The sequence below is a fragment of the Trachurus trachurus genome, assembly GCF_905171665.1.
Source record: "Trachurus trachurus genome assembly, chromosome: 8".
NCBI lineage: Eukaryota > Metazoa > Chordata > Actinopteri > Carangiformes > Carangidae > Trachurus > Trachurus trachurus.
The window spans coordinates 32,389,104-32,401,509 of record NC_139905.1 but is presented as its reverse complement, the minus strand read 5'-3'; the positions used below and the strand labels follow the sequence as shown (position 1 = coordinate 32,401,509).

At 41.8% G+C, this 12,406-nt stretch overlaps 1 protein-coding gene across 1 annotated transcript; it reads right to left on the bottom strand.

Moving 5' to 3' along the window:
- Window positions 1-381: 381 nt before the first annotated feature.
- Window positions 382-11,542, bottom strand: naa60 (N-alpha-acetyltransferase 60, NatF catalytic subunit). Its single transcript, XM_083976390.1, has 7 exons — window positions 11,333-11,542; window positions 9,909-10,024; window positions 8,775-8,904; window positions 8,023-8,119; window positions 3,797-4,031; window positions 2,429-2,594; window positions 382-1,234 (listed from the first exon to the last, which is right to left on the bottom strand). Exons 2-6 carry the CDS (start codon window positions 10,016-10,018, stop codon window positions 2,438-2,440), a joined length of 729 nt encoding a protein of 242 aa, XP_083832516.1. The 5' UTR covers window positions 10,019-10,024; window positions 11,333-11,542; the 3' UTR covers window positions 382-1,234; window positions 2,429-2,437.
- Between the last annotated feature and the right edge of the window lie 864 nt (window positions 11,543-12,406).

Sequence of the window (12,406 nt, the reverse complement as noted above, 5' to 3'; positions counted from 1 at the left end):
AAAAAAAAATGACATTGTTGAACATTAGCAACAATTTTACAGCTAAGGAGCAGAGAGACAGACAGGGCTGTAGCCAGTTACTACTTAAAACCTCTAAAATAAGGAGTCGATAACCCCACACTTACTCCTGTGTGAATTATACATGGAGAACATTTTGACACAATGCAGAGAGGCCATTCAGCTCACAATCCTGATTCTGCTTTCATGTAAAACTTTCAAACACTACTGCATAATTGATTTGCAGTACGTACTGACTGAATATTACACTGCAGCATGTTTGTGCACTGAGTACAGATTCCAGTTCAAATTGTTGAAGAATTTGCAAAAGGAAATTCCAGTTGTCACCAAATATCCTGTGTTTACATTGCGTCTCAACGTTCCCTGTGTATAATTCGCTTTATTCTACCCTACTTGCCTATTAACAGCTCCATTCACAGTCCAATTCAGCTCAGTGTCTATTTTACAAACTGGAAATGACTCTGGAGTCGGTCTATGGTCATAAAGGAAAATGGATGGGTTATCTTCCAACTAGGCCTACTGACAGCATAGAATAGACATACATAGAGAGAAATTTATATATTAGCTTAGTATATATAATATACAAACAGCATACATAGTCTCTGTGACAGCAGTGAACAGGATGAAGAGAGACAGAAAGATAAACAGGGTTTCAACCTTTAGTCTCTGTAGGGTCCCAAATGAGAGAGAGAGTGTGTGTTTGTGTGTGTGTGTGTGTGTGGTTTATACCCCTTTCACAACAAAACAATGACTGTGTGCCTGGTGCTCCACTCTGCTCCGCTGTCTGGGTTGAAAGCGGGTCTGCCACTGCTCAGCTGTGGTGTGACTGCCCAAACACAGGTCACTATAGAAACCGCGGGATAGAGCACTATATGTGGGAAAGTGTAGCAACTGAACCTCAAGAAAAATCCTGTGGTTTTACCAAAATCACGCCGTTTATCAGTGTAAACACAACATTGCACTTCTAATGATGCTGCGATGCAATAACCCTGTTTAGAGGCGGGCACAGAACTACAGCTGAACCCGGATCTTGTGTGAACAGTGCCAAACGTGTACTGAGTATGGAGGAATATTCTGGTTTGTGAGAGTCAAACACAGGTTGAACCTGAGTCCTGTGTAATACACAGGGTGTGGAAAGCCTTTTGTGATCGAGAATGTGAGCGTGTGTGTTCGTGTACACGGGGGAAGACCGATGAGAGATGGAACACGTGTGCTCCTGAAAGAGAGAGGGACGGGGAGGGAGAGAAAGAGATCAAATCAGAAACCCCTTTCATCAACCAAGATAGAAAAAACTAAAATTTTTGCACATCTATTTCTTAGGCAGGTGCGTTGGAGGGTGACAATTAAGTCCAAATTAGAAAAAGAAGAGTTCCGGCACACATGGCCAACTTGCAGAATTTATTGTATTGCAACGTTTTGGTGCTAGACCTTTTTCGCGCCGACACAGGAAGCCATCTTAAATAGGAGTGGCTGTGTGACACAAACCAATCACTTTCCCACACGTCTGGGTGTGAGGAATTCAAATATTAAATATCAACATACAAACAATAGAAACAGCATCAATATACGACTCTGCATGATTTGTTCAGACTGTTTCAGATTTCTATTGTATCCTTGCACACGTTTTATTGCACGTCCCTCTGTCTTCTATTTTTCTATTGTATCTGTCGTATTTATTGTTTCTGACTGTAATTATTAGCTATTACCTTCCATTAGAACCTAATGTATCCAGTCAAAGCAGCTTAGTATTGTTTATATTCATTGCTCTTTACCTTTGTATATTGATGCTGTTTCTATTGTTTGTATGTTGATATTTAATATTTGAATTCCTCACACCCAGACGTGTGGGAAAGTGATTGGTTTGTGTCACACAGCCACTCCTATTTAAAGGGACAACGAGGAGTTTTGGAAAAGCGAAGCATTTTCACACTACATTTATGAGCCTCCGCGCACACCATAAAATTCTTTGACCGGCGCAAGACAGACTCATGTTTTCATTCATCAAGAATTAAAGTCAGAGGTTGGAAGACGATCACATACCGTCGTAGTTCCGACCATAAACGGCGATTCTGCGGCGTTATTCTCATGACTCGCCCCGAAACCGAAAGTAAGGAAACGCTGGTCGGCTCGCCCAGCATTTCCACCACCACTAATAATAACAAAATAACGATAGAGACAAAACGATATAATTATCTAAAATGGGCCCATTAACAAGTGTGGGTAACGTAGATTCATCCACATTAACGTGACATTTGCTTTGAAAACATTTGCTTGAAAAAGGTCTAGCACCGAAACGTTGCAATACAATAAATTCTGCAAGTTGGCCATGTGTGTGGGAACTCTTCTTTTTCTAATCAACCAAGATAGAAAAAACAAAGTTACAGCCGCTGTCACCACAGCTGCCACCCACCATGATGTGTCACATTGTTCTGCTGTACTGTATGCCGGTCTTGGAGGCGATGTTGGACCAGGGCAGCAGGGAGCGCAGCAGGGACTGGGCCTGCCGGTACAACCTCTGAGGGATGGAGCAGGGGCTCAGGCTGGCCAGGGTGGAACCAATGTGCTGGATATAGTCAGTGGGACAAAATGTTAAGGAAAACATTCATATGTGGTTCATTTAGCCGACACGTCACCTCCTCTATTCGAGACATCACAGATTCTACAAGTCAACAGAGTGAAAAAGAAATGTGAAAAACATTCGCACAACCCCACCTTTGTGTAAAACAGTAAACTTCTGAGAAAAACGCACCCAGAGTTTTCAAAGATCACCTGGCGACTATTAACAAAAAAACAGGACCCAGCAGCACATCCACCTTTTCTTGTATTTAAAGGGATAGTTCAACATTTGGCAAATTGGCTCATTGCCATAATCCCTTTAGTCATAGCAGTAGGTTCATTACCTTTACTTGTCGGTGCAAGCGGTTTTTAGAACGGCGGAGCAGAGCCGCAAGCTGCTCAGAGCTACGCTACGGAGGCTAATGGGATTTCTTGGTTTCCCTCATCAAACTCATCAAATACACAATCCAACAACTCCAAAACGCTCTGGTGGACAAGTTGTGACCTGAACATTCACCACGCTATGAGATAATAACACAACGTTACCAGACAGAGTTGTTTTAGAGGTAAATACAGAGACTGCTTGATGAAAAACTGCCCCCGACGGGAACGCGCATCAGCGGTTTTGCATGAATTTCCCTCTAAAACAACTCTGTCTGGTAACGTTGTGTTATTATCTCATAGCGTGGTGAATGTGCACGTCACAACTTGTCCACCAGAGCGTTGTGGAGTTGTTGGATTGTGTATTTGATTAGTTTGATGAGGGAAACCAAGAAATCCCATTAGCCTCCGTAGCGTAGCTCTGAGCAGCACACGGCTCTGCTCCGCCATTCTAAAAACAGCTTGCACCGACAATTAAAGGTAATGAACCTACTGCTATGACTATAGGGAGTATGGCAATGGGCCAATTTGCCAAAATGTTGAACTATATACCTTTAACAATTAACACAAACAGGTCCGGCTGCACGGTAAAAGGCGTAACAAAAAGTAATAGAAACTGGCTCTCACGTATAAAAAAGTATACTAAATTTATAGGGCAAACACTGAGGACAGCTGAGAGCTGAAAACACATCCTATTCCATTCTTTGCCCAATAAATCTGGTATGATTTTTCATACATGAGCATTGGTTTCTATTATTTTTTGAGTCAATGGGGTGAAACATAAATAAAAACTGTCCCATAAACAACAGCGACTTCTTTCCTCTCTTCCGTAAAAGGATATAATATTGTCCAAGGTGGATGACCTCCATTGATGTAGAGCACGTATGTGAACCCATCTTTGAGGACTCCTCGTATGGAGTAGTAGTAGGGCAGGTAGTGGTGCTGCCTGAAGTCCCTGTTCTCATAAAAGTGGATGGCAGTGTTGTTGGTGGTGAGGACATGAAGGTAGATGGCCTTACAGTGGTCCTGGGCTGTGGTTGAGATGTGCTCCTTCAAACTGTCCAGCAGTAGGGAGCCTGTATGGTTGTAAAGGGGAGAGAGAGTTGCATCAGTGGGCACTACGGCCTGCTGGGTCATGGGTGAAATGTTTCCTCATGTCATTGCATCAGTGCAGAGAAAAGGGTGAAAGATGAGGGAGAGAACAAACAGTATACACACAAAGAAAGAAGGGGGCGAGTACTCGAAGCAGCTGCAGTTGAAAGTGTGTAGAAGGTTACGGAGATGAGGCATGCAGCCCCTTTATGTTATTAATTATTCATGCCAGACCGGCAGAGGGGGAAACCTTCAGACAGCTTACCGTCTCCTATTCTGACATGACAATGTGTCTGCAGTCTCAACAATTCTGTGTTAACATGAATGCATCCACACATTAAAACACAAGACGTTTTCATACAAGTACCATGATAATATTTTACTAATGAAATCACAACTTAAAGTGATAGTTCAACATTTTCCCATTTTCATGGGATTTCTTGGTTTCCCTCATCAAACTCATCAAATACACAATCCAACAACTCCAAAACGCTCTGGTGGACAAGTTGTGACCTGCACATTCACCACGCTATGAGATAATAACACAACGTTACCAGACAGAGTTGTTTTAGAGGGAAATACAGAGACTGCTTACTGAAAAACAGCGGTTTAGCATGAATTCACCTAGAAAACAACTCAGAGAACAACAAGAAAATAACTTCTGTTATTATCTCATAGTGTGGTGAATGTGCAGGTCACAACTTGTACACCAAGAAATCCCATGAGCCTCCGTAGCGTAGCTCTGAGCAGTTCGCGGCTCTGCTCCACTGTTCTAAAAATAGCTTGCACCGACAATTAAAGGTAATATAGGGATTATGACAATGTGCCAATTTGCCAAAAATATTGAACTATCCCTTTAAATCATTTTAAACCAACACTAAGTAACTTTTCAACCTTCATATAATATTTTCAGAACTTTTGTGATGTTACATCGACTTACACCTCTGTCATGGCCTGAGGGGGTCTGTAATGTACCGCCTTCACAACAGCTTCCAGGTGGATGGTAGGAACCCCAAACTACAAATGTGCTGACTGCTTTACGGCAGAAGTCACTTTCCCCACTCGTTAAAAAGACGGAAGTCGCCGCGAACGCCGATGTGGGATTACCGCTATCACGGCAGAAGCAGCAAGAAAACCAAGGAAATTAAAACTTTTGTCTGAGGAGACTAAAGGGCAAATTCCACTGGATGCGGAATAGATAGATAGATAGATAGATAGATAGATAGATAGATAGATAGATAGATAGATAGACAGATAGACAGATAGATAGATAGATAGATAGATAGATAGATAGATAGATAGATAGATAGATAGATAGATAGATAGATAGATAGATAAACTTTATTGTCTGTCACGAGTGACAGAAATTCGTCTTTGACAGGCTCGTATAAAATGGCTGTAGCTCCACTTCGGTGCGGTGGCGGAGCCGCAGCCGTTTCTACTCAGGTCAATGTGTAGCTTCAACTGGGACCAGCACCTGGCAGCCCCACGCAGAGGTTCTGTTTTTGCCGGACGCTGGAGCACCGTGCAGAAAGTCAGCACAGAGCAGCTTGTTCGGGAGAGGAAATCATAAAATACAAAACAAAACACCCGGTTAATTTTCAAAATAAAATACACCGTGTTTACGGCGGATCATATTTCCCGCACTACACCGTAAAAACGTTGTAATGGGCTGAGGCCAGAAGTCAACAGGTCAGGGGTTTTCAGACACCGTTTCACCCCGTTGACACCATGAACGAGGAGATACTGGTTGTAAAATCACAAAATATAATATATAAATCCGTCAACACCGAATTGTTGCAGCAACTGGGAGATGAGGGTGTTTACGACGCTCCGCGCCGGTGCTCATGGGAAATGGGGTCTTCCTTCAGGCAAAACACTACCGCTTTGGTCCACTGGCGCCGCCAAACTCAACCAAAACTGAAAGTTCTTAAGTATTGCTTTAAAGGGACAGTATGGGACTTTATTGGCTTTTTATTGACAAAAATCAAATATCGCTTTCATAAATACGTATTTCACTGAAGTGGAATCGCGCCCGCATACAAACGAGCGCTTTCTCGTACCTTAGAATGAGATGTTACAAGTCGTTACAAACATACAGGGGGGGGTTCACCGAACCTTCTCTGCCATGTTGAATCGCCATGTTTTACGTTCAGTGTCACCGTGGCTGTAAGTAACCTCAAACTCGGGCCGCCGGAGCTTCTCGGCTCGGGGAGAAAGTTTTCCAGACAGCGCCTGTTAAAACTGTCACCACCGTGTAGCTAGTGTGAGGAAGGACGGAGGCACTGGTGTTGCCTTCAGGTGCAGTCAGACACCTGAATGACGCCGTGAGTGACGCCGTCGGCAAACCAACTGGATGTTATTTTACTCGACGAGAGAAAGCCGGTAAAACGTGGGTCAGGTAAACAATACGACATCACCATGACAACATATTGTCACGCCTGTATTGTTTTGCCTCGTGCTGGCGGACCGTTTGTTTACATAGAGGCTTGTTTATCCTGATACATGCAGCGTGTGTTGTTTTTCTGACTTCTGCCCGAGTTTACGTAAACGCAACAGCAAGAATACGTGCCGACATGCAACCGCACCGCTAGATGGGGGTAAATCTCACATACTGTCCCTTTAACGTTGTGTTTTATGTTTGTTATTCAAGTTGTTCAAGTCAGGCACTGGGGGTTAAAAATTCCTTGAGTCCCTCCATGACGTGTGCTGAAGTGCCAATTGACCTATGGCTAAGCCACGCCCCCAAACGCGATGAGCCAATCACAGTGCGCATAGCTAGCCCATACACTCGGACATTCTCTGCTTCCACGTCCATTGAAATGCATTGCAGTTGGTCAGTTTTCATCTGTTTTTTCTTGACATTTTAAGTTTAAAATGGTCAAACGGTGTGCATGGGGTACATGCAACTCCGACACTAGGTATCCCGAGAGGTTGGGCGACGGGGTGTATTTTTTTTTTTTACCTTTTCCCAAGCCACATCTCAACCGAGAGAAGTGTCTGCTCTGGATAAAGTTATGCGGTAGACCACAACACCAACTAAACGTGGATAAAATTAACAAGGATGTCTACATCTGTTCTAAGTTAAGTCAACAACGTATTTGAGGCAACATATTGTCAGAGATGTTTAGATGTTAGCCAGTATCACAACTAAGCATAAAGTCCGCTATCTTAATGCTAACGTATAATGTAAAACTCCATAGACAGGCTAACAGAAATTAGCCCGTCGCTATCGGCATTTCGCAGCAACCGACAGCCATAGCAGTAAAGCTAAGTTAAGTTTTGGTGACTAGATGATATTTAATCTTTCTGTCTCCAAAAATCATCAATTGCCTCCTGTGAAATGTCTCCTACTGTGACAGTTGCCATAGCAACTGTCACCGAATGTTGACTGTTTGTCTGAGTGAGTGGAGGGGCCGGGGCTAACAGACATTTACTCTCTTTTATGCTTGTAATAATCTTGTCTTCTATGCTTGAATATCCTTGTTATTAGCTTTTATGCCTTGTTTCTGCTGAATGTTTGTATTGTTGTGTATATTTGTTATTGTCTTTTAACCTTTTAATCTTTTCTCCCTCACAGCCCCCCCCCCCCCCCCCCCCCCCCATCAAGAAGCTTATGCCTCTTGTCAGGCCATCATTGTAAATAAGAACTTGTTCTTAATTGATTTCGCCTGGTTAAATAAAGGTTAAATAAAAAATAAAAAAATTAGCCATAGGTCAATTGTTGAGTGTACTGGTGAAAATACTGTATCAGCAGGTCAAAGGACAATAACAAGAATTCACCATGTCCCTGTCACTCAAACCTCACACAGACTTTGTGCGTAATGTCCTCATATTTCTGTTTGAAAACCTCTGAATTGGAGTGCAGGTTGGGGTTTAGTATGTTGTGGGTACACTTGAGTCGGAGAAGTGAATGGAAGTCAGTGTGAAGTCCTGCAGTGACTAGGTGAGGTCCAGTGTGTGTGAGAGCTGTACCTATGCCATGTTTCCTGAACTCTTTGACCACTCCCAGGCTCAGGATGTAGGCTACCTGTGTGTCCACAGGGAAACTGGAGGCCAGGATGTCTCCATCCTAACACAAACACACAAACAGAAATAAAAAAATTTTTTTTAGAAATCACCATGAACTGAATTCTCTGTGAACATAAAATACATTATCACACTATTCACAAAAAATAAAAGCTACTGTCAGCATTGAATAAAAAATGTTACTTGAAATGATCTTTCGGCTCGTTACTTTGGTGTCCATGACCACTTTGTATTCTCCCTCTGGCGCTGGGCCATTAGACTGTCTTCATCTTTGCCTTCATGACAAATTATTCACAAGGGGAGGTGGGTTTTAAAATGCAAATACTGATCCGAAGGGAAATTACGCTTTGACACCGGGTGCTCCATCACCGGAGTCCCCAGCTTATGCAAATTCCAGCCTGCGGCGAGGAGCAGACTTCTGATACCAGACTGCAATGAATCCAGTTCCACTGTTTCATAACCACACTCTCAGGGGCAACAAGGGCATCAGGTTTGTCCAATTAGCAGACGACTAAAAACAGACCGGGCGGTGTTGGGATCCCACTTATCACATTTCCACATGGCAGCTGAATGAGAGTGGATAAACTGCACTAATAGCATATTCAGAGAAGACAACTTCAAAGACCACAGGTCATGACATCCAGGTGTTTTGTGCCAGTGCCTGTAACATTAAGCAAACATCACACACACACACACACCTCTTTGTGTACTTTGGTCCGGCCTTTGATCTCAGCCACAATCATTCCCACGATGCCTCCTCTGAAGGTGGCAGCGAGGGAGAAGAACTTCTTGTTGGAGGTGATGTCCTGATACCATGAGTCTGGGTACCTGGAGTCAAAGGTCAGACAGATTGACATTCAGGCGTGGGCATGTACAGGAATCTTACAAACTTAAAGGGATAGTTCACCCAAAATTCAAATTTCACTCATTATCTACTCACCCTCATGTCGACTAAGAGCTGTGAGAATTTTCAGAGTCCTCCGTCCCTTCTCTGAGTTACGGGGGGGGTCCGCGCAGCAGTATTTGTCCATATAATGGTTGTCAATGGATACCAACTTTCTTCGTCCAAAAAGACACACCAAAAAACATCCAAATACCTCCATACTGCTCGTCTGTAATGTCCCTCTTGTATTGAAGCCCCGACATGAGAAATTGTTCCGCCGGTCAGTGCAAATCACGTGAGATTTGCACTGACACAGGAAGAGCAGTGAACTGAGACACTGGGAGCTTCCACTACAAACAAGCTTAAAATATAGACTTTTCAGAACAATTTCTCATGTCGGGGCTTCAATACAAGAGGGACATTACAGACGAGCAGTATGGAGGTATTTGGATGTTTTTTGGTGTGTCTTTTTGGACGAAGAAAGTTAGTATCCATTGACAACCATTATATGGATAAATACTGCTGCGTGGACCCCCCCGTAACTCAGAGAAGGGACGGAGGACTCTGAAAATTCTCACAGCTCTTAGTTGACATGAGGGTGAGTAGATAATGAGTGACATTTTAATTTTGGGTGAACTATCCCTTTAAGTAAAAATAACTCAAATCCAATTAACAAAAAAAAAAGTATTTTGTAAGTAATTTCATAAGAACGGTGTGGTAAAAAGGATTCAAGTTATTAGTTCTGGTTTAGTCTCTCAGAGATGTTAGTGAATCCAAGTTGAGTAGTATCAATAGACATGTATTGATGACAAAAATGTGTTGTTCAAAGTTCCTTTACCTGTTTCTCCCTACAAATAAAAAGGTACACATTTAATTCACAAACTCAATAATGGACTCAGATGTTCTCCCTAACAGGTGTTGTCACTAACACACTGAATATGATCCTTACTCGATCGGGAACCAGTCACCACAGAGCAGCTTGACATTCTCTATGTCATCGTGGCAGAGGAAGCGGAGCTGGACTTCACTGAGAGCTGTGGGAGGCACCACGTCACTCATTCACACCTGCACACGTCCACAGAGAGAAGAGTCACTAACAAACTCCAACAAACACAAACAATTACAAGACTCTCAACCTTCTACAAATGCATTTTAATTGGATTAAAACATTTAAGAGCTTTGTATTATAACACAATACTCAATTTAAACTATATATAATATATATATATAATATAAACCTATTTTGAAATCAATACAGTATAACAGTGTAGAAAATTGAAACCAATACAATGTAACAGTTATAGCCTATATAACATATGTAACAAAAGTTCTGAAATCTGAATCATTAAAAGATAAAATACAAACCAAGACATCAATAACAAAACAACAAGTGGATGAATCAAATTGTCAATCAGTGGTAAAACTAAATATCAATGTTAATAAGAAATTAATTATTGAGTTACTCTGATTTATTGGTTATTACAATAATTGGTTCATTAATATATCTTGATGATGAATGAATCATCAAAACCATTGCTTAATAACTTTTTGTATATTGACAAATTCATTTAGCTGTAACTAGCTACTTGTGTCATTCCTTAAAAATCAATTGGACATAATCTTAGATAATAATACAGTTTTCTTGGTGTTCTTTGAAACCAAGTAGATTACAATAGGTTAGATGATTCCACGTTGGGTTTATGGAAACTTAGTCTGTATGGATAACTCTAATTTCAAATAGCAGTGTTGAAATCCAGGATTATTATTATTATTATGAACAGTCCTTTACTAGTCTTTTTAGTTGTTACAGCATAAAACAACAGTAAACCTAACTAAACTAAACAATCACTATACTGTAAGATTAAGATAGTGTAAAAGCAGTGACAACTTGGAACCATAAACAGAAAAACTTACTGTTAGCTTCAACCATTACAGCTCTATTAACAATGGGTCACATGCTAACAAGCACACAACTCAAAATACCCGAGCTCTAGTTCATAACTTCTGCTCACTTCATGGCATAATAATACAAAAACAAAACAACGTATTCGTTCCTGCATCTCATGTAACGTTAGACTGTGACAGACACGTCTTATGTTACAGTAAGTTAGTTGATGTTGTTCAACCCTGCTAAGTTACCACTTTCACCTCCAGCCCCTCTGTTCTTTCAGCGGCTTCAGCCACATTTTTAGCCAGCTATCTAAATTACATCACGGTGTCAACAAACACAGTCATGAGACAGCAGACGAACACACACCGAGCAGATACAGCAGCCATTTAAAGTATTGCAGTTATTATTACAGTTAGCTGCTGTTTAGCTGTGAGCTAACATTTTGTAACGCTAGCCAACGGCAGGTTGCTAAGCTAACGTACCTTGTTTCGACACTCGGGCCGGAGGAAAGTCGAGGAGAATGATATTCTCTTGGTATCAGTGGACACAGTCACTACTCCGGATACAGCATGATAAAACACCAGTCTATTTCCGACTCTCAAGGCTGTTTCATTACTGTGCCAGGGCAACACAGACTGCTAAGCTAAGCTAGCCGCAGCTCCCTCTGCTTCCAGAACAGCTGGATGTTTTCTTCCTGTTTGTGGCCGTTACACAGAATGACGTCACTCCGGAGCGTTTTCTTCTACTGATCAGTGGGTTGGTATCAAACACACTAATGATTTACCGCCACCTACCGGACACAAGTCTGAACTACACACTGCAGAAACAATCCAAAGTAAAAGATGCAGACATAAAGGTGATTTTTATTGTCTTTATTTGTGTTGTATTGTGTTTAATAACTTGCTAAAATCTTGAACCATGGAAAATTCCTGTAAGCATATCAGCACTTCCACAAAGAAATAGTTATAATAACTTTTATCTCACATAGGCTATATCAGAATAAATGTTTGTTTTCAAGTAAAATATAAATACATTTATTGAATGAAGTTTAGTCAAAGCTCCAGCAGAAAAAGCAGCCATCATCCAGTGAAGGTTGGAACTCATTAATGTATTCATGGTTCAAAGAAATCTGCATCGACCAGGACATGACATCATATAGAACAACACAATATATTATTAACTGATATCAATTGTTCAAAAATTAAAGCAGAAGTAAGCGATCCGGTGGTTTTGGCTAACTTCTTGTCAGCCGATGGAGTTAGCAGTCCCCGCCCTCGTCCCTACGTCACCACATTCACGCGCATCCCTTGGCTGCACACACAGGCCCTCATTTATTAAACTTGCGTACACCAAAAAAATGGGTGTACACCAAATTCACCGCAAGGATCGGCATTTATTAATCTGAGCGTGAGCGTATGGTACGCACAAATCTCACGCCAGCTCTGACCAGGTGTACGCACATTTGGAACCAGCGTAGAACATGCAGGAACGAGTGCTGCTGTGTCAGAACGATTATTAAACCATAGTCGATGTGGACCACATGTTGTTGTTGTTTA

Coding starts and splice junctions, on each gene's coding strand:
- naa60 (XM_083976390.1), bottom strand. CDS start 10,018: ATGAGTGACGTGGTGCCTCCCACAGCTCTCAGTGAAGTCCAGCTCCGC. Junction 8,905..9,908: donor GGTGACTGGTTCCCGATCGA/GTAAGGATCATA, acceptor CTTTGACTCCAG/GTACCCAGACTCATGGTATC. Junction 2,595..3,796: donor CATCCACCTTGGACAATATT/ATATCCTTTTAC, acceptor ATTTTGTCCCAC/TGACTATATCCAGCACATTG.